Source organism: Cricetulus griseus, chromosome 2 (genome assembly GCF_003668045.3).
Source record: "Cricetulus griseus strain 17A/GY chromosome 2, alternate assembly CriGri-PICRH-1.0, whole genome shotgun sequence".
Taxonomy (NCBI): domain Eukaryota; kingdom Metazoa; phylum Chordata; class Mammalia; order Rodentia; family Cricetidae; genus Cricetulus; species Cricetulus griseus.
The window spans coordinates 292,242,068-292,269,200 of record NC_048595.1 but is presented as its reverse complement, the minus strand read 5'-3'; the positions used below and the strand labels follow the sequence as shown (position 1 = coordinate 292,269,200).

Genomic DNA, 27,133 nt, shown 5'->3' with positions numbered 1-27,133 from the left:
TATAGACAAATTCAAGGATGATTTTGTTGTATATCCGTTATCATTTGTATGACCTTTCAAAGAGCAAAAGGCTGGGTTTCGTATAGGTCCGATCCCCTAAAACATGCTGGAGCAGTTTTATCAGTACACGGTCTCATTTCCTGGAGTTCCCGTAACGACTGTGTTTCGAAAGGCGGTACCACAGACAATTAACCCTCCCCCCCCCTCCGATTTTGGGGAGGAAGCTGTTTGTGGAGTACCTAAAGAAAACAAAGGGCGTTCCATTACCACATCTTATAAACCGAAGCAATCGGGGCAGGCGAGGCATGCAACTGGACACTACATGTTTCTCTGCACCACGCTGAACAGACAGCCCTAACTGTCAGTCCCTCCTGGGACCGATCGATCGGGCAGGAACCGACTTGTGCGAGCCAACACCAGCCCCATGTGCGAGTCCCGGTGGACGCGCCGGAAGTGACGCGCTCAGGTCCTCACAAACGCCCTCGCCCCCAGCCCCCAGCAGCTCAAGGGCGAGGAGGTGCGCATGCTCGAAGGAAGCGGAAGCCCGGATTTCCGGCTGGCTAGAGCGTGAAAGTGCGGGTTCCTCGCTTCCGGGTGGGCGTGCGGGGTGAGCGAGCTGCTGGCCGGCGGCGGGGCCGGGACGGGGCTATGGAGAAGCTGCGGCGCGTCCTGAGCGGCCAGGACGACGAGGAGCAAGGCCTGACGGCGCAGGTGAGTCCCTGGCCGCGGGAGGGAGAAGGGCGGAGGGCCGTCCCCCAGATCCCTGGGCTGTCCGCCGGCTCCCACCTGCTTCTCGGGGGCCTTCCTCCGGTCCCGCCCCTCCCGCAACCGTGGGTCGCTGTCCCTGCAGCTGGTTCCGAGATACAGGCCGCCGGGAGCCCGACCTCCTGTTGCCAACCCAGGGGTTCCAGGTCTCAGCTTCGCCCTGTTTGGTCTCTGAAGTTTTGGTGAATGAGATCACGGTCGGGCCATGGAGTAGAGGCTGGGGAGGCGAGCACGGACGTGAAGCTACTCCGTGCTAAATGTTGCCTGTGAAGACAGCTCGCATTAGCAGTGCATGTGTTTTTTTTTAAATTATTATTAGCAAAACCCTTGTGTTTGCATGCGACCCAGGCGTGAGGGTGGATAAAGGCCTACTTCCCCTGTAAGAGTTTTAAAATAAGCAAAAACAGGAACTGCTGTGTTTCGCATGCTAACACATTTTGGTGTGCCCTGGCTCAGGCATTGAGCACTTGATCTTGAATTGTATTACATAAAGATCTTGTGTTTGTTCCGTTTTCGTTTCCGACTTCCTGCCTTGTTGGCAGGACTGCGAACTGGTCTGTGTTAAGACGAGCCGAAGTCTATATCGTGTTCTGCTTTTTTTGAGACAAGGTCTCGCTGTGTAGTCGTGACAAGCCTGGAACTACAGAGGTCCGCCTGCCTCCGCCTCAGCCTCTGCCTCCTGAGAACTGGAGTATTGTATTGTAATTGAAGTACAAAAGCCTATACATAGTAACAGCAGAAGTGGGGGTGTATATCCCTTGTCCAAGTTTCGGTGCTTCACTCTTTGCTCTGAATCTGTGATGTAGCTATAACCACGTGTAGCCTTTTAAATTGAAGCAGATTAACTGCATTTAAGAACTGTTTCCACTGCAGGAATGGTGTCGGACAATGCTAAATTGTGGGCACAAGGAAGTGATCTTGTGTCTTGAAGCTGTGTCTGGAGGTGAAAAAAGTGTGTGGAGAAGAAATTGATCAAAGAGCAAAGGGACTGCAGTTGATAGGCTGTAAGTTTGAAGTGGTTATTCACTCCAGCAGGTCCTCAAGTTCCCATATAGTTGGCACTGTCGGTGACTAACAGTGACCATTAGATGCACAAGATTTATATCTCAAACGAGGGAGCGGTTAGCAAACAAGCATTCAGTACAAATGTCTCCTGTGTTGGCATTAACACAACTCTTGCAGTTGCTGTTCTTTGGTTATTTAAGACTTGCATATTAAAACTCACTAATTTAGTCCCCCCCCCCAAAAAAAAAAATGGAACTCCTCTTCTCTGGGGAAATGGATACCTATTTCTGATTCTTTGCTGAACATCAACAAATAGCATAGTGGAAGAGAAAACCCAGAGGCCCAGAAGTCTGAGATGGAGGAAACTTCAATTTGAGCAGACCCAGGCTGAAGCCTGAGGGACCATCTGTGGGGAGCAGAGGAAATCCATACTGGCCTGGACCCAAGGTGGCTGTTGGATTGGCCTCAGGCAAGATTTCTTTGGCTGCAAAATAAGAATCAGCCCTGCCCTGGAAAGCTTAATACATACACACTGTTTCTGAAGTTGCCTGGGAATTGTGTGTGTGGCTGTCTCTCTCTCGCAGGGCTCTCAGATTCCCTGTAGGCCTGCTTCCCTCCCTGTGCTCTTAGGCTTCTTCTGCTCTAAGAAAGTCCCTTCACACTCTCCACGAGCCCAGGGCTCAGGGCTCATCAGCAACTTGACGTTTGCTTCCAGAAATGTGCCCACATATCTTTCTGTGAGACCAGTAAGGGCTGACAACTTTCCCATACCCCTCTCTGGGTACTGAGATGAACCTCCTGTTATTTCCCTTGTAATATCAGTGTGAAGGACAGATCTGTGCTGCTGCAGAGCCTGGTGGAAAACAAACGTTTTTGTGTCACCTTCATAATGTGAATACAGTGGTGTTAGGTGGACAGTCCTGTGGAAAAGGTGAAGTGGGCAGAGAAGCTTAGGGTCCCTACTGCATAGGGTAGTCAGCCTCCCTGTTAGGGTGGTCTGCCATGGAAAGCGTCCCACCAGGAGAGGAACAGTGGCCCTGTGTGTGCTAGGCCAGTAAGGAAACCATGGTGACTGGGACAGAGGGAAAGAGGGACGGGTATAGACGACAAAGGCCGACAGGCAGGAAGTGGAATTGTGGAGCCCATTGTCTCCTAGGCTGTGGAGAAGGTCTCTTTACTGTGAGTGATAAGATACTGTATTAGTCACTTTCTTGTCACCACAGTACCTCACAGAGACTACTTGAGAGGGAAGAGACAATGTGGTTTTAGTGTGGCATGATGTGGAAGGTATGGTAGATGGCTTGAGGTGGTTAACTGTAATTGTAAGAAAGCAGGTTGAGATGGGGTGGCAGGAGAAGAGAGCCCAGGGAAACAGGCTTGATGCAGAATACAAGTCCCAAAGTGGAGGCAGCAGGAAGAGAACTTTGGATGTTGTCTTGAAGCAGTATGCAAACACAGTTGCCATGAATGAGGAGAAGGTGTGAGGCAGCAAGGTAGTCGCTACAAGGACACCTTTTGTTGTTGTTTTTAAGATTGCTTTATTTTATTTTTGTGAGTATGAGTGTTTTCCTACATGGATGTATGATACGTACCATCTGCATCCCAGATGACCACTGAGGCCAGAAAAGGGCATCAGATACCCTGGAACTGGAGCTAGGAATGGAGACCATCATTTGGGTGCTGGGAGTTGAACCCAGGTCCAGTGCAAGAGCATCTGAGAGTGGTCTTAGCTGCTGAGCCATCTCTCCAGCCCCAAGATTAGGGATTTTGAGCAAGGATTTCAGAGATGGAATGATTGCAAGGAGCTCTGGTCAGTGGGTGGAATGAGAGAAAAACCACTGGAGATGGGGTAAGGACAGAAAGGATTGGCTGTCCACATTGAATATGGCGATTTCACAAGACCTACCATGTGGGCAGGGGTTGGCCCTGTGGCCAGGAGTCCTGAAGAGGACAGAAAAGCTGGTCAGGGTCTAGGCAACAGACGTATGGGTCAGAGAGGCCCCTTGCCCCACTGCCCCAGGGGAAAGGGTGCAGTAGCAGGTGCACTGCCCAGAATGGCCCTGAGGAGAAGAGCAGGGCCTCCAGCCTCTGCTGATTGTTGCTTTTTTATATGCCAGTTATCTGGGGAGAGGATGGAGAATACAGAAATTAGAGCTCTTGCTAATTAAAAGCTCCGGCACACATGCTTCCGAGGACTGGATTGTCCTCTGTCCTCTGCAGCTCTTCCTAGCAGTGCAGGTGGTGTGGCCCTGAGCCTGAGCCTATTCATCTGGTCCAGGTACAGAGGTGGCTTCAATTGTGTGGTGGGTATGTTGGTTCTCAGGGCCCGTACCACTGAGGAATCAGCATCCATGGTTCATCTTTCAGTCCTGATTCCTTCCTCAGGCTACCTGGTCACATGAGTTGAGTGTGATGGCAAGAAGTCCTCGAGAATAGAAAGAGAGGCTCTTGCTTTACAGGAAGGTTTTTTTGTTTTGTTTTGTTTTGTTTTGTTTTTGTTCCTTCTTCTGGTGACAGTTGGTGGTCATTGTGATGTGTGAATGTTGTCTGAGACAAAAGAGGTGACATTTGATGGGTTGCTCCTCTTGGCTCTAAACAAGTTCATGGACACGGGTGCGGCAGAGAGGGATGGTTGGGGGAGAGGCTCCCTGCAAATTAATGTCATGTTCTTCGTGAGGTTTCTGTACCTGCCACACAATGTTGGCTTGTGGACTCCATGTTTATAACCTGGTCATCACATGGAAATTGTAGTAAGAGAGGGAAACCTACTATTGTACAAATAATTACATGTGCTTGTTGATGGGGGAAAGCTAAATGGGCCCTTGAAAAGGATATTATTATAGCTTAGAAACAAGGACATGACATAAGCTCTTAGAGAAAGTAAAAAACGAGGAGTGTATTTTTCTTTTCTCCATAAATTTTAATATTATTGCCAGATCACACCAACTTTTAGAAGTCATGACTAGTGACTGTTACAATGTTTAACTGATAGTGAAAATTGGATGCATGTATGACAGAGCATGTTGTTTTGGTGTGTATGACAGCAGAGTCTGAAGAATGGACTTTTAGGTCATTTAAGTGATGTGACATTTGGGTTTTTTGTTTGTTTGTGTGATTGATTGATTGTTTTGGTTTTTTGGAGACAGGGTTTCTCTGTATTGAGAGGCTGTCCTGGAACTCACTCTGTCGACCAGGCTGGACTCGAACTCACAGAGATTCGCCTACCTCTGCCTCCCGAGTGCTGGGACATATTTGGGGTTTTCATTCTGAAGTTAATATAAGTAGTGTAGAACAGGCTTTGGGTGTCTATAGGCTGTTCACTCTACATCCCTACATCCAGTTAGGCTGTAAACAGTGGCATTGCCAAACTAAGAATGTCGAGCTAAAGGGCATTGCAGAGACACTTTAAGAGTGTTAAGTACGTGTGTTGTACTGACAGAAGTCTTACTATCTTATCTGCTTTTCATGCTGCATAAGTCGTCTCGGATGATCTGCTGAGGTAAGTAGTAACCAAGGGGTTGTAAGATGGTACACACAAATTAAAACACCCTGAGCTGGTGGTCTTTTCTTAAGTGTATGTGGTAATGCCGTATAGAATTTAAACTTTGAAACAGAGATTCTTGTACATTTCTAGTTTCTATCTTTGGGCTTCCTGTGTCTGCTTCCCAAGTACTAGGGCTATAGATATGCACTGCCATGCCTGGCAACATTTCTAGTTTCTTTAAATACCTACTGACAGTTTCACAGCTCATTGGGAAGGTAAGTTTTCATAGTACCGGGCAATTTCGAAGTATTTATTTAATCATGATTACCTGCTAGATTGTCATGTTGTACAAAGAATATACAGGTTTTCTACTTCCTCCAAAATCTGGGTTGAGAGGCTGTAGAGATGGCTCCATGGTTGAGAACACAGCTGCTCTTCCAGAGCTGCTCTTCTAGAGCTGCTCTTCTAGAGCTGCTCTTCCAGAGGTCCTGGGTTCAATCCCCAGCACCCACATGGTGACTCACAGCTATCTATAGTGGAATCTGTTGCCCTCTTCTGTCTGATGCCCTCTTCTGGCATAACATTGTACATGCAGATAGAACACTCACATCAAATAAATAAATCTTTTAAAAATTGGACAGAATTTGCATGGCATATAGAAGTGTTGATCTATAATTAAATTTTATTCAAAAATTTTGCCTGCAAAGTTCAGAAGCTATGCAGTGTTTTTCAGAAATTTGACTTTAAATGAATTGTTTGTAATGGAGATTGCCAACTCTGTGTATATTGTGGGTCCCTGTAGCTGCCAGTCCAAGATCCCTTCTCATGTCTCCAGCCCAGCACTCATTGCTGTTTCTGTGCAGGTTCTGCACAGTCACCCCTACTGTACTTCTAGCCTATAGTCAGGTATCACCTAAGGCAAAGGCCCAAAAGCCAGCCCCCCTCCTTAGTCCAGACATCCATTGTAGTGCAGCTCTGGGTGAACACACTCTTGCTGGGTGTCTTCCATTTTCCTCAATAGCTTCCCCCATTTCTTAAAGATTACTACTGAGAGCATCCCCATCTCACTCCCCAGGACTGACAGAGGTTGAGAAGCACAGGATGAACGTATGCACCAAGCCCAGCTTCAGCAGTTTCCAACATGCTGCGTGGCTGGCTTTATCCCAGATTAAAGATGCATCTTATGCACTGTGTTGTTCTGCCAAGATGAGCATGCATGTGCTGTACCCACACAGGGAAGGACTCTGCGATTATACCTACAGGTTGTTTTTCAGCATCATAGGATGTGTGTTGTACCTTAGACTCACACAGGTGACTGCATTACATAGAGTAAAAGAGTCAGGTCCATGCTCAAAATGAATGGTGGCACACACCTTCAATCTCAGCACCTGGGAGGCAGAGGCAGGCAGATCTCTGTGAGTTCGAGGCCAGTGTAGTCTTCATAGAGACTTGCAGGACAGCCAGGGCTACACAGAGACCCTGTCTCAAGCACAGAAACAAAAAGGCTTGCTTAGTGTATATAGTATAGAGTCAGTCACGCCTGCCGACCTAATGTTCTCCATTGTCTCCTCTTTCTTAAGGTCCTGGACGCCTCATCCCTTAGTTTCAACACCAGATTGAAGTGGTTCATCATATGCTTTGTTGCTGGTGTTTTCTGTTCAATCCTTGTGAGTTAAGGCTTTGTGTTGCTTAATAGTCTTACATTTTGCTAAGTGAATAATTTCATTTAGAACCAACAAAAGTAGCCTGCTTTATCTAAATGTCTCACATTATTTTGATAAGACGCAGTGACCTTAAATAAATATGTAGGGATTGATTAAAAATGTATAGAAATTAATGTTACAGTGATTGGAGGAAAATGTTAAATTGTATTTAGGACACCAGTTTGTGTTGAAAACTGGACAGTCAATAATTTAGCTGTGTTTTATTTAAGCCTGTTTTAACTTGGCATTCGGATGAATACTTTGTCTGACAAGTGTAGAAACAGTTCTGCTACGGCCCATCTATAAACACTGATTCAAGAGACCGTATAACCTCACTTTGTTTAATCGTGTATTGCATAGTACTTGGTATTAACCGCTGTAGAAGCACTTTCAAATTTTAGGCTGTTAAGATCACATTGTTTTTAACTAACTATAATTTCTACTTTAGGGAACTGGTTTGCTGTGGCTTCCCAATGGCATAAAACTTTTTGCGGTATTTTACACCCTTGGAAACCTTGCGGCACTGGCCAGGTGTGTGTATACTTTGGCTTCTCAAAATGCCTTGTTTGTAGTTGGTACCATATTTCCTTTCTAATAAGTCCTTTGTAAGTAGCATGTTTCTGTTGATTTCCCCACCCCCGCCCCCAAAACAGGGTTTCTCTGTGTAGCCTTAGCTGTCCTGGATGTAGTATAGATTGGCCTTGAACTCACAGAGATCCAGCTGCCTCTGCCTCTCGAGTGCTGGGATTAAAGGCATCCCCCACCACCGCATGGCTGTTTATTGTTTATAAATGTCAATTCCGCAGCAAAGTTTATGTTCATTCTGTAATACTGCTATGGTATAACTGAGTACCAGGGATACCAAGTGGCCGGTTGTGCATTTGGGGAGCATTGAGGGTGACCCTCATACATTGACACTAGTTCCCAGCCTGGGGTGTTCTGCAGAGCTACCCTCAAGTCTTGGTTCTTGTGGAAAGAAGGGTTTGTGGGGAAGCACTCACATGGGAAGCTGTTGGTGCTGTGCAGAGAACTGAAGGTGGCGGGCAGCAGGAACTAGGAACTGCGGGGGTGGGCTCTGGTTTTTCTGAGACCAGAAAAAATTAAGTTGCTGTGTGGGAGTGAGTAGAAAGTCTTAGTCCAGTCCATTTGTGCTGCTTTAACAATACCACAGGTCTTAAGAACGGGTGTGTTTTTCACATTCTACACGCTGGGAAATCCAAGATCAGGGCCTCAGTTGTCTTCTGAGGGCTGTGCCCTGTATCCCTGAGGGGTTGCATGCACTCTTGTGTTTGAAGGGTCACCTCAGGGCCTTGTTTCCATTCATGTGGGAATGGGAGACAGTCTGTGGCTTCTTCACTTTCAAAAGTTGAGGGGTCCTTTGACCCCTTGAAAAGTGTCCTTTCAAAGTTGAGGGGGAAAAAACTATACCTGGTGGACAAGCATGTAACACCCATCTCTGGAGGAGGAAGCAGAACTATCACAAAGTGTAGCCATCCTGGCCTGTGTAGCTAGACCTTGTCTCAAAATGACAACAAAAAATGAAAATAAGTACCCAGCACTAGGGAGGCTAAGGAAGGAGAATTGTGAGTTTATGGCCAACTTGGGCTATATATATAGAAAGACTCTGTCTTCAAGTAGTAACAAAAATTAAGTTAGGAGGGAAAGTCCTCAACATAGGAGACTGAGGCATGAGTGTGAGCCAGCCTAGGCCTTGTCCCAAACAGCAACAAAGACAACAAACTCACAGAAAAGCACAGAAGAAATAACACAACTCACAGTTTATTTTATAGTGATTTTATGTTTGCATAGCTAGACTAGAGCCATCTCTTATTTGTCTCGAATAGTACTTGCTTTTTAATGGGACCTGTGAAGCAACTGAAGAAAATGTTTGAAACAACAAGATTGCTTGCCACAGTTATTATGCTTGTAAGTAAATAATGTTAATTTCATAAACTTATGAAGTCTTTTCTGCATCATTGCTGTGAATGTGTGTATGTGTGTGTTAAAGTAGTATTCTCAGGGCTGTGTGATTAGAGTTTGACTTATACAGTGTTGTCTAATAATATGATTGGCTGGGTGGTGCCTGCTTCCTGTTGTGTGTGTGTTATATAGCTGGGAGTAGTTATGAAAATCAGAGCTGATTGTATTTTCATGTTTAAGCCCCTCTGTTTGTTCTTCAGACGGTAAAAAGAGAAGGGGAGATACTTCAGAATCCATTGGGGTCTCCTCGGGAAGAATGGGAACTATAATTGCCTGCTGTCTGCTTCTTCCTGTTGGCTGACTTGACGGTTGTAGTGGTGTAGTGTCTCACATGGTTGTTGTTCAGTGCTCTTGGTGCTCACTTCAGCTTGAGTTTAGGGGAGGGCAGAAGGCTCACACTAGTCACTCATGGTGAGAGTCTTGGGTTGGGGAACCCAGGCTCCCATCCCTCCTCCCATTTTTCCTTCCCAGTCCACTTGTTCCTGGTGTTGGGTTCTCACAGCATTTGTGATGCTTAAAGAAATTAAGTTCCAGCATTAGCCTGTCTCCCCCCCCCCCCCCTTTAATAGTAGCTTTTCAAACTCAAGCAACCTCTGTTAGTTTCTAGATACAGAATATTTAACTGTAGTTTGTCATTCTGTCAGCTCGAACTCAGTTTGGCTAATTTTGTTTTTTATGTCTTTATTCAGTTTCAGTTTTATTTCCATTGTCACAGCATTCATGATTGAGTTTCTTAGATGCACCTCTATCGGCACCTGTGTTTACATTTAACTCTGTCTACTTTATAGGAAATCACCTGTGTTTCTCTCTTCCTGTGCTTAAGTTTGCTTTATTGGTGAATTCTTTGCACTTAGGCTTACACGGGTTCAGTTGATAACTCTTAGAATGCTGGGAGCATAAAGCTTCTCCTCAGAGACCTGGCTGTGTACATGGCTCACCCTGGCAGTGCATTAGTCACGCTGTTTCCAGGAGAATGTCGAACCAGAGCTGAATTGCTGCACGAACAGATTCTGCCTCACAGTAATTGTGAAGACAGCCCGCTGCCCCTGCAGCAGCAGCCCTTGAAGCAGTGGGCAGATGCCCTCTCTCTTGATAGAGGAAAGCTGAGCCCTACATAGGCCCCCTGAGCAGGCCCCCTGGCTTCAGCTGATTCCCACTTCTCTTCTCCCTGGCCTGTCCAGGTGACATGGCTGTGCAGGTGCGTGTACAGTCTCCCGTGTGAAGGAAGCACACCCATCACTGTCAAGTGAGCGTGTGGAACATGCCGAAGTGGTTGGCACTGCCAGGCACTCTGTTGACACCACTGTAGACATCCACATGAGAGCCATAGGAACGGCCTCTTTCCTCTAAACTTCAGTCTCCATAGTCTGTCCCTTTATTTAGCCAGCACGTTATGGAGTGCTTCCGTTTGCCAGAGTGGGGGACACTGCTATGGCAGGCTGTAAGGTGACAACAGAATCCACTGTCTCATTTAGTCTGTAATGTGCTACCTGGGTAAATGAATGTAGAAGAGTTTGTGCATTTTTGTTTTTCCTGAAGAATCTTCGGTTTCTCATTACCTCTTTCCTTCCCTATAGTTGTGCTTCGTGTTTACCCTGTGTGCTGCTCTGTGGGTAAGTCTTGTCAGCCATGCTGGCTCTCTGCTAACAAGTCCTCCCTCCACCATCATCTTAGACTCTCTCAGAATCTGGTGTCCCTGAAACAAGGCTAGCTAGATGAGAGTTGAATTTGCTGTCTACAGCCTACGCAGAGGTGGTTGTTACCTGTAGGTCCATGTGAGAACACTCATTCTCTGACCCCAGCCTAGACTGGGAAGGGCCTCAGCAAGCCTGTCACCTCTGCTTTGCCTGCTGCAGACTGTGTGCGCCTCGGGGTGAAGCAGCAGTTCTATAGGTCAGACCAGACACAAAAGAATCTCCATCAGGGCCAGGTGTGGTGGTGTCTTTAGTCACACCTGGGAGGCAGAGGCAGACAGATACCTTGAGTTTGAGTTTGAGGCCAGCTAAGGATTCCATAATGTGTGTAAGTGTCTGGGTGTGCACAATGCAGAGATGGAAGTCAGTTCTCTCTTTCCAAACACTTGCCTTTACCCACTGATTCCTCTTGCTGCCTCCCCAGCCACCCACCCACAGCGCGCCTTTAAAGGGCAGGGGATGGGCATGTAGCTCAGTGGTAGAGCACGTGCCCACCTGGAGGCAGGCCCTGGATTTGATCCTCTTACCCAGAGAGACTAGGAATTCTCAAGTCAGTTGTCTCACAGCATTGTAGGAACTTTATATTATCCTAGAAAACTTAGTGCTGTAATTGTCCTTTAAAATACCTCAAAAAGCCAGACATGGTAGTGCATGCCTAGAGTCCCAGTACGTGGGAGGTTGACGCAGGAGGATTGCTAAAGTTTCAAGGCCAGCCTGGGCTGTGTAGCAAAAACATCTCCAAAAACCAAAAAATCTTGAGAAGGAGCAGGGGTCATAATTGAGTTTTCTATGGGTTTTAAGTGTTTATTCTAGCACAGGTTATATCAGTTTATAGTTGTGACCTTGGGGAGCTCCTATTTCTAGTCACTCACTGTGTGTGTTTCATAGTATTTAAGATAATAGAGATGGCATTGGAAAGGAGATGTACTTTCATAGATGATGTTTAAGGTTCTTAAATATATAGGAATAAATTTAATAAATATGGCTATCTGTTTTAAAGGGGAGACTTGAACCTGATTATAATGATAGTGTTTAAAATCCTGTGTTGTTTGTTGCTAGTGGCGGAAGAAGGGGCTGGCCTTACTCTTCTGCATATTGCAGTTCCTGTCGATGACCTGGTAAGTCTCCTTATACCAGTTATAGAATGAAAATAGTCTGGGACATTAGTAGCATCTTTTGGGTCCTGATGAGCCCTAGAAAAGGGAACCAAAGGCCCATGCCTGAGAGCCAGGCTCTATAAAGGCAGGTGGGGTGAGGCCCATTCTGGACAGCGTGCTTCTCTGGTACTTGTATAGGTGGTAGGGTTCAATAGCTTTGGGGTAGGCTACTGTAGGAAGAGAGCTGATTAGAAATAAAGGCAAAACCACTTGAATTCCAACAAGAGGAATACGACAGTGTGAGCCCAGGGTTGTCAAGTGCCCCAGGCATTCTGCTCTCTGCTACTGTATGACTTCTTACAGCCAGACATCCTCTTTCCAGCCTGGTGTCTGACTCTGCCTCTGCCCACCTGTCTGGAAAGCCACTCCTCACCTCACTTCCTGTCAGAAGACAGACCATACTTCCCTTGCCTGCCTCCTACTAGTCTCATCCCTTTCCCAGTTTTTTTGTTTTGAGTCTCCCATTTTCTGTCACCAGCTGGGCTCAGCTCTTCTTTTGACTCTTTTGACTTTTGAATATTTCCACTGAGAGCTATCATGGTGTATCTCAGACTCACCATATAACGTGAAGAATCTAAGCTAAACCACACAGGCTGCCCTCTTAAGATTTGGCCTTTGTGTAAATGGTTGGTTTTTCACCAGGAAGTTGTCACCAGTTCTTAGTGACGTTAGCTTCTGCTGGAAGGATAAGAGGGTGACTTCAACAGAAAGCCTCAGCCTCAACATCTCTGCAAATTACTAAAACATTATCAGTTGGGGTGGAGCTCAGTGGTTCAGGACCTGGGGCCCATCCCCTGCACAGCAAATCAGAGCCCACACGCTCCTGGTCCATGTTGTTGCCTGAGACTGCAGTCACAGTTTGAAAACCACTGTCCTGTATTCTGCTGCTGAGGTGGCCAGTGAGAATAGGGGGGCTGTGTGTAGAAGTGTCAACATCCTTAACTCTCTCTTGCAGGTACAGTCTGTCCTACATCCCATATGCAAGGTGAGCGCCTCTGAATTTCATCTTACTCCTTCTGGACATGAGTTTAAATACATTTTCACATTAAAATATTTATGGCTGGACGTGGTGGCTCATACTTATAATCCCACTTTGTGAGTTCAAGGCCCATCTGGTTTATATAGTGAGCACCAGGCCAGTGAGGGCTACAAGGTGAGACCCTGTCACAACAGCAAAATATGTAGGAGGTTCTTAGTTAACTTTGACTTTAAACACTGTATACATAATAAATAAATCTTAAAAACAAAAAAAAAAAACTGATTTGGGGAAAAAATGATTCTGGTGAGGTAGGGCTTTGACTCTGGAATTTTAAGATAATTTACATATTTAAAAACCAGCAGATTTATATACCTAGTATGAACAATGGAAGAAGTTTTATTCTATTTCTCATTATGAATATTTTTGACACACAAAAGGAGAAAAGGCAAAGCAGTGTGAACTGCAGGAAGGAGGCTCTGGGACAAGAGCAGAGATGATTCACTGAGCTGGGCAGGAACTCAAGCAAGATCCATGGAGGATCACTGATTGCTGGCTTATTCAGGGACTTGTGCTTACCAGTGTCTCGTAAGGCTCAGGCACACTTCTCAGGGACTGGCACCATCCACAGTGGGCTGAGCCTCCCTCTGTCAATTAAAAAATCAAAGCAATCCCCCCACAGACTTGCCCACAGGCAAGTCTGACCAGAGCAGCCCCTCACCTGAGCGTTCCTTGGTGATTCTGGAGTGTGATAGTCTGTCAGTTAAGCTGAGTAGGACAGTGATCATCTCCAGGTCAGCCTGTTTTCCAACAAGCCACAGGGTACTTCTGTTCTTCCCTGTGGCTGAATAAAACTCCACTGTGGGGGCTGGAGAGATGGCTCAGGTGTGTTTGCTGCTTCCCTGGAGGACCAAACCATCATAACTGCTTGTAGCTACACAGCCAGGCTTATGTTTGCTTTTTCTGGGTTCTGCAACGACCCTACACTCAAGGCAGACACTCACATAAATAAAGCACACAGAAAAATAAGATCTTAAAAAAATAAACACTGGGGCTGGAGAGATGGCTCAGAGGTTAAGAGCACTAACTGCTCTACCAGAGGTCCTGAGTTCGGTTCCCAGCAACCACATGGTGGCTCACAACCATCCATTATGAGATCTGGTGCCCTCTTCTGGTGTGCAGATATACATGGAAGCAGAATGTTGTATACATAATAAATAAATAAAATTAAAAAAAAAATAAACACTGTGCACATACACCATATTTTCTTCATTCATAACTACTTTGGACACATCTAGGCTGACATATTAGTAAAAAAGTTCCTGTGATATTTTTTCGGAAATTAGCCAGAATGCTTTGAAAGCACTCATGAATGTTTTAAGTGATTCCCAGCAAAGCTTTGGTTCCTCAGGATTGTGCCCATTGACTGCATTTTCTCTTCTGCTCAGAGATGCAGTGCTCAAGTGCTGCTCATCGCTCTTCAGCTGAAAGTTTCGTCTGCTCAGGAGAGGTGCTTGGGATGGCGTAGATATGTTGTGCTGTACAGCGATCACTCCAGAGACAGTGGCGGCCTCAAACGAGGCCATGTACCAGTGATTTGCACTTGCTTAGCCCTCCGTTCCCTGAGATAAGGAGACCAGAATCATCGCCACTTGTAAATAATTTCTACTCAGTTTTTAATCTTTACAGCTTCTGACATGTGAATATTTAAGGTGTAAACCTGTGTTGTAAGATATATCCAGCTCATTTGGCTTTTTAAATGGTCTACTATTTTTAAAAGATTTTTAACTTTAAAAATGTGAAACTTTATATATACTTTAAGCTTAAAATTACTTACAACATGTAATACAAAGTAATATATGTATCTACAGTTTTGAAATAAACCTGCTCCTGGAAATGTGCCATTTTCTGGATCAACTTTTTAATACATTAAGTAGCTTAGCTCAGTGAAGTTCGGTTCAGGCTCTGTAAGATGCCACCGCTGACTGTGTGTGAAAAGTACAGGGTCTGGCAACCAGCTGTGCAAGTCCAAGGGCTAGACGTGTACTTTTTATTCCAGCTCTCGGGAGGCCAGGTGCTCTCTCAGTTCAAGACTAGCCAGACCTCATAGACTGTTTCAAAATAAAACAGCCCCTACCCCCACCCCCCCCCCCCAGCCCACCCCCACCCCGGTTAGGATAAGGAATAATGGGTTGGGAATCCAGTCCCGCGTTGGGACTTCGAGGATCGAGGTTGGGGGTGGTGGTGAATGGGAAATAGAGACCCGTAGACGTGACTTGTATTGAAAGTTTTATTGAGGAGGAGGTAAGAGAATAAGGTAAAGAAACACAAACAGAGAGAGAGGACAGAAGAGAAGAGAGAGACAGGAAAATTCCTGTCTGTCCCAGGGGAACAGCAGGAAAGAGAACTAAGGGGGGGGGGCGTCTCTCTTTCAAAGGGGTCCTTTGCACCTTGGCTGACCAGGGTACTGCCTGAGTGCATTCTGCCAGGTGTTGGGCAGGCCAGCGTAATGCCTGAATCCTTACACACACACATACACACGCGCGCGCGCGCGCGCGCGCCCACCCACGCACGCGCGCGTGCGCGCGCGCGTACACCCCTAATGATCCAGGAAGGGATGAGGGGCCTCTGGTCAGAAGGTGGCCCCGGAGATGGCTAGGACAAGATACTGCTGTCATCGGAAGGTATAGATGGAGAGGAAGGGGAAAGGGTTTAGTCACCACAGAGACAGGGAGTTGGATCTGGGGGCAACAGGATATGAGGAAGCAGTAACTGTTGCTGCCTCCTTCAGGTCCCCGTGGGCTGGCGGTTGCCCAGCAATGGCAGCAGGAGTACATTTGTGAGGACAGGGCACATAGACCAGGGTGTGCGGTTGAGGCAGGTACACACTAAGAGGAAGGGCGTTCTCAGTGCTGTGCTAGAAGAATCACTCTTGTGTGGTTGGCTCGGTGAGGAGGACAGTAGGTGTGTATGAAGATGAGTTCACAGGACAGGGTGGAGAAGCCTGGGGCAAGGTGAGCAATTCACACTGCTCAGTGTTTCAAAGTGCAGAAATTGTGGGAGGGGACAGGCAAGTAAGTCTTTAAAATAAACCTGCTTGGCCTGGAGCCTCCTTGGAGCTATGTTCCACCTTGATGCCTACAGAGGCCCTGGGTAACATGACAAAGTGTGGGGTTTACAGAGGTTCTACCCTGTGGCAGGTGTGCTGCTCTGTGCCTGCTGGGCATGGTGACACCACCTGTCGAGAAGTGGAGTGCAGATAGAAGCACACTGAAGACAGTTCACACATGACAGTGAAGAAAGGAGCTTGGATTTCAGGCTTGGGGAAAGGCAGGTCATGTACTATGCTCCCTCAGGTCCCTGTCTCTTCTGAGTGCCTGTCCTGTCCAGTTGGCCACGCTTGGCCGTGCATTTCACTGCTCTGCTTCTGTCAAATGATTGTTCATGATACTCGCTATACTCATGGATCAGTGCCTAGCCCAGTCGTCATCGGAGAGACCCACAGCCAAACATTAGGCAGAGAGAAGAGCCCAAATTGGAGATCTCCATCGGGTCCTTCCCCTTGGCAGCTTGTCACCCTGGGGTATCAAGTGTAGTGTCAATGTCAGGAGCTGGGTGTGTGCAGCAGGGACCTGGGGACCGGTGCTGTGGCAACTGCAGTTTCCAACAGTCAGAAGAGTTGGACTGGTGGGATTCTGGAGAGTAACCAGCCCCAGGGTGAGGCAGAGGCAAGCATCTATGCCCTGTTTGCAAGCTGCATTGTTTTTGTCCATACTGGTGTGGCCTAAGAAAACACAGACTTTGCTCTCCTCTAAAAACTGCCAGGACAGCTCTTAAAGTATGAAACCATCAGGGACAATGTGAGGTCATTTGGAATATTAGTGCCAGAATACAGCATCTAAGGCTGGTGCTAGGTTTTCCTGGCTACACTGAGGGCTGATGGTGTTACCATGTGCCTCTATCTCCCCCAGACCCGCTTCCTGAAGTGCCACAGGGAAATGACTTAAAACTGGGGCTAAGGAGGCAGGTTAAACTCCCAACCTGTGGGGAAAATATTAGTGTTGAATTTAATATAAAACACAGTGAGTGGAAATTTCCAGAGAGTGGTGCTGTTGAATACACTTTTCCTGTTTTAAAGTTCAGGATTAGTTTAGGTTAGATTTTTGACTGCTTATTGTTATAGTGGGTTTAATTATTTAAATTAAAATACAGAAATGTGACTGGAGAGATGGCTCAGTGGATAGAGCCTTTGCTGTGTAAGCATGAGGACTGGGGATTGGCTCCCCAGCACCCACATAGCCACTGCTCCTAGAGGCGGGATGGCTGAGGCAAGCTGGGTAAATAGACTAGACAAGTAGGCAAACTCGAGGTTCTGTATAGAGCAACCAAGGATGATGCCTGATGCCAACCTCTGGCCTATACCTGCACACAGAAGTATGCCACACACATGCAAGCGTGCATACACACATACATGGAAAAAAGTGAAGTCTGAAGAAAACAATTGAAATGTAGCATATGGGACAGCTAGGAAAGCAATGAACTAGGGTGTTCTGAAGTTTTTCCAGATGTACATGTAAGTAGGGTGTGATCCTTGGTAAAGCCAAGAAATTTCAAGAATAAGGAAACGATTCTTAGAGTCATGGTCTTACTTCTGGTATTGCCGTCTGACTACTGCCCAGCTCCCCCCCCCCCCGCGTGACTCCTTGTGGAGTTGTAAGCAAGTGGCCTGGCAGGTATGTGCACATCTGTGGTTCATCTGGGGACTGGACTGTCACCACAGCTGTGGTGGCCTTTCTTCCAGCAGTTCACACCTTTGAGAGCCACCAGCCATGGCAGTGGGGCCTGGACGTAATCATTTTACTCATTCTGAAAATCTTTTAAGGTTGTGGTAAGTATTATTATATTTGAAATCTGGAAGCAAGTTAATTTAATGTTAAGATGAAATGACAGAAAGCCTAGACGGCCAAACATGTGTGTTTGGGTTTGCTGACTTGAGCTTTTTTTTTTTATCATCTATCTGGCTCAAGTTCAGTGAGGGTATGGGTTACTTTTCTGTTGCTGTGATGAAGCACCATGATTGAAGCAACTTAGAAATGAAAGTCCATGGTTGCAGAAGGTTCCAGAAAGTTGTTGTTTATGATGGCAGAGCCAAAGCATGGCAGCAGGAACAGCTGAGAGCTCACATCTCAAGCCACAGGATGGGGCAGAGGACACTAACTCAGAAATTATGTGAGTCTTTTGAAATCTCAAGGTTCCCACCCAGTGACATCCTCCAATAAAACCATACCCCCAGACCCTCCCCAAACAGCCTGTAGCTAGAGACCAAGTATTCAAATATATGAGACTATGGGGGGCATTTTCATTCAGACACCACGTGTGGGAAGCATTGTCAGTCCTTTTTACTTCGGTGTCTGTGTGTGTGTGTGTGTGTGTGTGTGTGTGTGTGTGTATAAGATTTGACAAGGTTGGGCGTCTCCCCCACTCTCCATTATATGAAATCCCAGGTAAATTTGCATGTTTGTAAAATTATATAAAAAGTGTAATTGTCGCCGGGCGTTGGTGGCGCACGCCTTTAATCCCAGCACTCAGGAGGCAGAGGTAGGTGGATCTCTGAGTTCGAGACCAGCCTGGTCTACAAGAGCTAGTTCCAGGACAGCCTTCAAAGCCACAAAGAAACCCTGTCTCAAAACAACAAAAAAAGTGTACTTGTCCACTAATCACTTCAATGCAACCCTCCCCCCACTTTTTTGCTTTTTACTACTTTAAGTTGTTTTAGAAATTTATTTACTTTTGCAAGTGTTTGCCTGTGTCCCGACCACAGTGCCTATGGAGACCTCAGAGAACAACTTACAGGAGTCAGTTCCAGGGACCGAATCCAGGTTATCAAACTTGGTGGCAAGTGCCTTTATCAGCTGAGCCATTTTGCCAGCCCTTGCATCTCCTATTTGAAAGTCAAGTTTGATCTTCCTTGCTCCAACTGCCACCTGCCATCCACGCCCACCAAATGCAATGTGTAACGGATTCCATAACAGTCAGTGTGGTGACTGAGTCAGCAATAGATGCCCCCATGGCTCCTTCCAGGTGCTCTACTCTTCCTGACTGTAAAAGGCAGAGGGAGGCGCACTGGTGGACAAGTGCTGCTCATGTGTAGATGCTGTTCTCCATGCGAGAAGATTCTGAAGAGACCTGTCAGAAGTCAACAAGCTCCTTCTGCTAGGGCAGCCCACATGAGGTACAGGAGTAGAGTCCCTTCCCTGAGGTCATCTTGCACTGGAGCTTCCTGCTTCCACTCCTGGACTCTTGGGGGACAGGAATGCTTGCAGCATCCCAGGGTTCAAGCTACTGGGCCAGAGCAAGATGCTGAGATGACGTGGAACATACCAGTTCCTCATCTGGCCCACCTTAGCTGTCAGCCTGGTAAATGCTAGTCTCTGCAAGTTCTGTAAACGTTCTTGTCCTTAGTGTAATAGTTCAGTCTGGCTTCAGACTCTCACCTGGTGCTGTCTTGTCCTGTCTCTCATTGCATTTTGGAGCTTCTGGAAACCCCAGTCTTCCAGTAAAATGGACAAGGAATGCTTGGCACAGACTTATATCAGTTTATGTCAGCTCTTAAAATTAGGAGACTGCCCTGTCACCCCCACCTCTGACCTTCAGCCCAAACGCCATTGCTTCTGACCCCCTGCAGCCTAGGAACCTGAGCTCGAAGGAAGCAGTGGAGTCCAGACATTGCACGTTTTCACTGGTGTTCAGGACATCTGGGCATCCAGCTGTTGGCTGGGTTTCCTCTAAAGTTGTCCTCCCCAGCTGTCCTATAGAAAAAAATAGCTTCTGACTCTTTCCTCCTAGCTTTCAGTGTGTGGCCACTGCGTACATATGTATCCCCACAATTACCTGGGAACTAGAAGCTGAAATGAAACAACAGAAGCCTGCTGACACTGAAAGCTTTCAGGACACTGAAAAGTGTCCTGGGAGCTAAGCTGCCCCATGTTGGAGTGGCCTGAGCTCAGAGGTGAGTGCCTAGTGGAATTCCCTGCCTTTGGTGCCCTGGCAGGGGCAGGAGGCTCCTGTGAATGGAACAGCTCTCTGGAAGCTGGCTGCATTGGAATAGCAGGATATGTGGTGTGGTGGAGATGCCTGTGGTGGTTGTGGGGCCCATGCCAACTCCCCCACCACTCTAATGAGAAATGCTTCCGCCACCCAAGTTTCCTTGGCTACCCTGGGCTCTTGAGTGTCCAGTTGCTGCTGGGCAGAACAGACAGAAGAAGGAGGGGGTGGGGCGGCTCTGGCACAGAGCACACAGGCTTTACCCCCTTTCCCATGTGCTGCGACTCACCCTGGGCCAGAGCTCTTCAATGTGATGGAGAACAGCTTTTTGCAGTCTAGATGTTTGATGCTCACCTTTAAGTGAGACAGGTGCTGAGGTTGCCCTGTAAAACCCTTGACTTCGGGGTACATTGCTTTAACTGTTGGATTGCCGAGGCATTGGACCTTTCAGTATTCTGGGTATGTTTCCAAGTAGTTACAACCAGAAAATAAGTTGAGGTAAAGATCGGCTCTCATTTTGAATACTGCTGTGGTGGTAACACATCACCTAGCTTGCAGTCACTCATTAAAACAGAATAACGTCTACTATTTCCTATGTCGCTATTATATAACAAACTGCCTTGCCTATTCATAGATAACAACTGGTTTTAATGTGCAAACAACTCCTAAGGAGTGGCATCAACAATGTCAGTGCAACCTAGGTAGCTCTGAAACGCCCCGCCCGGTTCTGGGTGCTTTCCCTGCAATTCCAGACTGGCCCGAAATTTCTCTCACGCGTCATCTGAAAGGATTTTCTGTCTAACATGCAGGGCTCCGGCAGTGACTTGGTGCACTGACTCCCTTGAGACCTAGGGCCGGCTTCTGACGGGCTAAGCCATGGCAGAACGGGAGAGCTTGGGTCGCTGGGTGTCAGCTCCCGCCCCTGAAACTCTTGGGCACATTGTCTCCAGCGTTCGTCAGTCGGCGACAGCAGCCCGGCGCAGCCCGGAACTTGGCAAGCCCTTGCTTGCGCGCTCCTCCTCCTGCCGCCCGGCCCAGCCCCGCTCGTCTCGGAGGTGCGAACTGGGCGACCTCCCCATTTGCTCGCAGTTGGGCGGCTAGTGGCGGTGCCCTCAGGGCCCAACCCAGAGCAGCCAGTAAGAGGGAGCTCCCGGGGTTGCCGAAGCGAGGAAGGGGCGGGAGGAGCCTTGTCTTGAAGCCGCTGGAGCTTCGGCCAGGGCTAGGAGGGAGCGGGTGATGCTGCAGCTGCTGGCAGGTGGGTGTGCGCGAGTGCGCGGCGATCTGCAACAGATGGGGAGCCGCAGGGGGTCGCTGGGCCTGTGGGGCGGCTCCGCGCGCAGTGACTGAGACCCGCCCCTCTCCTTCCAGGACACTGATGATCCGCTTGCTAGGAGGCGTCATGTCATTCAAGCCTATGCCACCACCGCCGCCTCCGCCGCCTGCCCGGACCCAGGGGGGCCCTGCCGCGCGCCAGCTCTTCCGGAGGTCCTGCGCGCCGCCCGCGCCCTCGCCGCCTGTCGCAGCCGGCGAGAAGAAGAGGACGCCCGAGATGCTGCTTTCCAGCTCCTGGCCCTCCGCCACCCTAAAGAGGCCGCCAAGCCGCCGCGGCCCCGGCCTGGGTCCTGGCACCCCGCAGCCGCCGACCTCCGCACGCGTTCAGTCCCAGCCTTCTCAAAGCCGTGTGGGAACCTCAACCACGTGCTCCGCGCCCCGGCGGGTCGCTTGCAGTCACAGCCCAGCAGGAGCCACCGCCGCGGGGACTTCTGCCGGTGCCGGGCCAGACGACGCCACGCGCTTTTCCTTGAGCCTCACGCCTGAAGCCATCCTGGTCATCCAGAGGCGCCACCTGGAGAAGCAATTGCTGGCGCGGCCCCGCAGACCCTTCTCCACGCCCTCGGCCGACTCACGGCGCCCACTGGTCCCCTGTCCCCGGACCAGGACCTCGACTGCGCGGAGGGGCGGTCCCACCGACCCGCCTCTAGCTGTGGCTGTCAGTAGCCGCTCTCCCAGTGCCTCGCTGATGCCGCCTGGAGGTTTGCAGGCCACTCTGCCCAGCTTGCGCCCCTCCAGCCTGCGCCCAGTGCTCAAGGTGTCGCTGCTCAATGAGAAGCACAAGTATGACGATGAGGAGTACGAGGAGGAAGTGGAGGTGGTGGACGAGGGCCTGGTGCGCAAGTGCACCGAGTGGTTGCGTGGGGTGGAGTCGGCACACGCTTCGAGGGGACGGATGGGACATCTGGACACACTGCCTCACCTGAGCACACTGTGAGCTAGGAGGGCCTGGTGTGACCCGACCTGGTTTGAAGCCCACCACCACCGCCTCCTGCCCTCCTTGCTCACCTGGACTCTTGTGAACCAGGTAGGCCAGCAAGGGTCAGCACCATAGCCTGGAACTTTCCACAGGTGCACTTGGTCATGGGTGACCCACAGCCTCCTCTAATACCCACCACCCACCTGTGTACCTTATACCGCGAGCCAAGTAGTTCAGCGTGGGACACAGCAGACTTGCCTGACTCCAATGGCTGTCCTCTGCTCTTCCTGCTCCCCCGAGGGGAGGAAGGACCTGTGAAATGCCTTCTAACTCCCACCCGAAGGAGTGGTCCCAGGGGCCCTCCGCCCCAGGTGATATCCCACTTCTTGGAGGACTCTGCAAGCTTGTGACCACTGAGGGTGGGTGGTCTCCTGTTGTAGAGCTGGGACATGGTGCTACATTCATGATTTGTTTCCTTCCAAATCAGAAAGATGTTGGGTGCCGGAAAGCCTAGGAACTCTGGTTAACTTAACTTGTAACTGGGCAGCCCTGTGAGCGAGCTTCAGGGGAACTGAGCTCCTGCTGGTGGACTTGGGTTGTATCTGCACACCCCTGCCCTTACACACACACACACACACACACACACACACACACACACTCCCGTGCCAATACACAGGCACACCCATGCCCATAGCTATATACGAACTGTCCCTCCAGCAGTCATGGGGCCATGCATACTTGCACAGCCACCCACACGTGCCCATGATAATGCATACATCGCCGTTCTCGCATATATGTGCATTCATGCAATACATCAATCTCACTGTAGTCACAGCCACACTCGTGCTTTCGGGAGCATGGAATTGTTTTCAAGAGCCATACCAAGGAGGGAACAGGGGTTGGTTGTGGTTGGCATTTGCTAAGAAAGCAGCCTTTAACTGGGGGTACAGCAGTGTCTCCCACACTAGCTAAGGAGGGAGTATGGCCAGGGTGGCATGTGTGTGAAAGCGAGGCAGGGCAAGCCTGCCCACTGGAGCAGTTAGTGTGAGGGGGAAGCAGGAAGTAGCCGTGGGTGAGGGCAGGTATCTTCCATCACTGTGAAGATCAGCAACACAGGGGCTCTGTAAGCTGTAAATAGTGACTTTTTAAATGTGATTTATTATTGGAATGAAGGGTAGAACTCCCGTCTCTTAGCAGCCGTGCCCTTCTCACTAACTCGAGGATGATTCTTTAGGATTTCTTCCGAGCCTGAGTGGATTTAACCCCAAGGATGAGAAGGAAGTATTTGTTCTAGTCAGATCAGGTTGGCAATAGAAGAGTAATGCAGTACCTCAGTTATTTTTTTTCTTATGCAAGTCAATAACTGGTTTAATGTGTATCTCGTTAGAGTTTAATATGTCAATTCTTAATTGTATTTTAAATCGAAGCCTTACATTTTAAAGAACCAACTGCATAATTTTCCTTGTAGAGAGACCTTTGCTCTCTCTGTCTCTCTGTCCCCGTTTCTCTTTCCGTCTCTCTCTCATCCTCCGCACAAGCTTTGTTAAACATGAAGCCTTAGTTCAGAGGGAGCTACACCAGCCAGCCACTAGATGAGTTTAAAAAAGAAAAAAGCCACTAATTGATTCCTCTTTCTTGATCCTAGTTTGAAAGCTTGGAAGTAGATTTCCATTGATTTTTTAAATGGTTGATGCCAAAGGGGCAAAATTAGTGATGCTGGTAAAGGTAGATGGGAGGTTTTCTCCCTGGCATGAGCAGAAGGGCTCTTTCTCTAGGCAGGACGGATGGGGAGCCTCTGCACCCAAGCCTGGCACAGCAAGGCTTCATGTCACCCACATCCTGCGCAAACACCAAGTCTTAAGATGCTCAGCTCCCTGACCCCAGCAGCTGTGACAGCGCCAGGAACAGTTCCCGGTGTCCCCTAAAGGGATGGCCTCTAAGGAGGTCTTCCTCACTCTTGCCCATCCTCTGGATCTCTGTACCACTCTGTCCATCCCTGTCTCTGTCTGCTTTGGTTTTCTTTCCTCACTGTCTCCTTCAGGCTGCCCTCTCCTACTTCCTGCTCTAACTGGCCTCGGTTCAAAGCTAAGCACATTCTCCCTGGTTGGTTATTCACAGGGGTTTGTGCTCCTGGCCCTCCACTTTAGAGACAGGAGCATGTTTGTGTCGGATGGTCGATGACCCTCCTTAAGAAAAGGAAGGTCTGCACTCGCAAAGTCTCTTCGTCATTGCTGACATTCTGGGGGAACATTCCTATCACTGTGCTACAATTTCTTAATGTTTAAATAAAAAATGGCATTGGATGGTGTGTACTGCTTCTTGGAGAATGTGACTGATAACCATCCAGAAAGAAACCTTTGAACATTTGTTAAGTATTAGGGTCACTAAAGGTCACTGCTAGAAACTGCCTGGATTTCTAAGAATTTTAAGAACAAACGCTTTCTAAGAATGCCACTGAACAGTGACAAACATGTGAGAACTTGCAAATTCCCATGAGAGCTTTATCCCAAATACACCCCTAAAGCCCTTCCACAGAGCAAGAACAGTCTGCATGCAGTGGACTGCATTTCAGGAAGATTGTGAAATATGGACAGATGCCACCTGTATACAGTCAATAAAACTTTTGCTTCTGGCTAACACACCTTCTAACTTGTAGGCCATCCTAGCCAGAAGTAAATGGTTCATTTGAGTTAACAGCCAGGGTTGCTATCAGATTGCATAGTAAGTGTGATTTGTCATTAAGTCTTGCGTCCATGTATACAAGAATAGTGAAAGTAAACATAAGAGCCATCCCCTCCTTCTGTCTTACATGTACATGGGAGAGGTTGATGTCCATCCTAGAGGATTACCTCGTATGTGAAAGGAGAGAGAAAACTGTGCCATGCCTGTGAGTTCCAGAGTTTGACTCTGTGACTTCACCTCCATCCCTTGTGTGACACTTAGAAGGTACCTGGCACTGTCAGATAGGTATCATTACCATTTTTTCTTAATCTTTAAAATAACAATCAATGCCAAAATGTCAGGACCTTTAGTTTTTTGTTTCCTTTGAAATGGTCCAGTTCAGTTTATGGTGGTTGATCTGTGGGGTCCAAGCATGTTAAGCTGTATTGGCCTCTGTGCAGCACACTGCATTGGCCTCAGTGCAGTACACTGCATTGACTTCTATACAGCACACTGCATTGGCCTTTGTGCAGCACACTTCGTTGGCCTCTGTGCACAGGTCATTGTGGCTGTGAGAAATCCACCTGCTGGTTACTTTGCCCCTTGCTATGACAATCATCTGACAAAGGGCTTAAAGAAGAATGGGTTCATTTTAGCTCACAGTCTGTGGTGATGAAGTCCATGATTGAGGGAAGGCACATGTCAGTTAAAAGAGTGATGCAACTGGTCATATCGCATCTGCCCTTAGAAAACAGTGTGAGGTAAATATGGGTGCTCAGTTGCCCCAGCCGGCAACAGGGACCCTGGGAGAGGGGGTGAGAATGAAAAGGGGCAAGAGACTCGAGAGATGGCGACAAGACAGTATTCTGATCAAGTCTTGTTTATCAGATATATCAATAGGGCTTAAGTAGGGTGAAAGGATCAGGAGGCAGTACGCGAGCGTGCTATTGTCCCACCAGGTAGGATGTGTTGCAAGGAGATAAGTCTGCTGCTGGGGCTTTCTTGACCGCAGAAATGTATGTATGCTTTACAAGAAAATAAGCAGATGTAAAGAATCAGAAACTTAACTGGGTCCTAGTTCCTAAATAGTAAAAGAAGGCATAAGAAACCAAAAAAAAAAAAAAAAAAAAAAAAAAAGATGGTATTTATTATGCTATCTTCATTCAGGATCCTCTACACTAAGTCTGTTTTCTCCTTTTTTATTTGTTTATTGTTACATTTAATCCCACTGAAAGCACCAACCTGGTGGATAATGCCACCTATATTCCAAGCAGGTCTTCCCCTTCTCAGTTAAGCCTCTCTGACATGCTCAGAGGTTTGTCTCCTAGGTGATTCTATGTCGACAAGGTAAACCATCAATCACAACTCCATCCCTTAGCAACTTGACACCCAGACACAGTACTTCTAAATGGAAACATGCCACCCCGTCCCATAAAGGCTCATTCCATCATGTACAATACAAACAGTGCAAAAGTCTCTGCAGCATCTGCCAGCACCTACATTGCTCAAAAGTCCAAAGTCTCTTCTGTGACTAGAGATAAAGGCTCAATTTTGAGCCTCTATAAAAACCAGTAAGCCAAGAAAAAAAAAGGGGGGGACAGGAAACAAGTTGTATGCTTCTGATATACAATGGTACAGAGTACATACTGTTAAAAGTTACATGCTTCTGACATACGATGGCTCAGAGTACATACTGTTACAAGTTACATGCTTCTGACATGCGATGGCACAGAGTATATACTGTTTTTCCAAATGGGAGGATGGGAGCATAGCAAAGAATCACTGGGGCAAAGCAAGACCAGAATCCAGATGGGCAGACACTGAGTCCTGCAGCTCCATGCTTAGGGTCTGCACAGCTGCCTTTTAGTCCTTCCCTCTGGTTTTCCCACCTGCAGCACACTTGACCTCTCTCTTGAGCTGTGTCCACTCTGTGTGTGCAGCTTTCCATGGCTGATATACCACAGTTTGGGCATCTTCTACATCCCAGGGTTGTTAGTATTCAGGCATCTGTACTGGCCTGTCCTTGGGGTTCTGACAGGATATGCTCTCAGCTGCAGCCACTAAGAGCACCACCTGTGCACATTCACTGTGTTCCCTTTTAAAAGCGCCCTGCCCACCTCTCATCTTTCTCTCCCTCTCCCTCTCCCTCTCCCTCTCCCTCTCCCTCCCTCCACAAACTCCCCACATGTCCCTGTCACTCTCTCACTTTACAGCAGAGGGCCAGCCCCCAAATTCAGGTCGTTGTTCAGAGAGTGCAGAAAATGACAACTTCCTTACTTATGTCACAACAGAGTGCAGTGATGGGGCCCCTTAGCTTTTATCATAAAGTCATGGGCTCCTTTCTCTTGGGAACTGCTAAAAGATAACATGTGGGTGAAACCAGCCATCTGATAAAATGGCAAGCAATGCAGGA

General features: G+C 47.9%; 2 protein-coding genes across 2 annotated transcripts; both read left to right on the top strand.

Annotated features, from left to right (window-relative positions):
• Positions 1-530: 530 nt before the first annotated feature.
• On the top strand, positions 531-14,665 carry Sft2d1 (SFT2 domain containing 1). The gene is made up of 8 exons (XM_027401132.2): positions 531-711; positions 6,835-6,921; positions 7,406-7,488; positions 8,802-8,883; positions 10,515-10,550; positions 11,691-11,749; positions 12,744-12,773; positions 14,213-14,665. Exons 1-8 carry the CDS (start codon positions 649-651, stop codon positions 14,250-14,252), a joined length of 480 nt encoding a protein of 159 aa, XP_027256933.1. The 5' UTR covers positions 531-648; the 3' UTR covers positions 14,253-14,665.
• Positions 14,666-17,447: 2,782 nt separating this feature from the next.
• Positions 17,448-24,359, top strand: Prr18 (proline rich 18). The gene is made up of 3 exons (XM_035440445.1): positions 17,448-19,773; positions 20,618-20,863; positions 21,177-24,359. Exons 2-3 carry the CDS (start codon positions 20,685-20,687, stop codon positions 22,075-22,077), a joined length of 1,080 nt encoding a protein of 359 aa, XP_035296336.1. The 5' UTR covers positions 17,448-19,773; positions 20,618-20,684; the 3' UTR covers positions 22,078-24,359.
• The last annotated feature ends 2,774 nt before the right edge of the window (positions 24,360-27,133 follow it).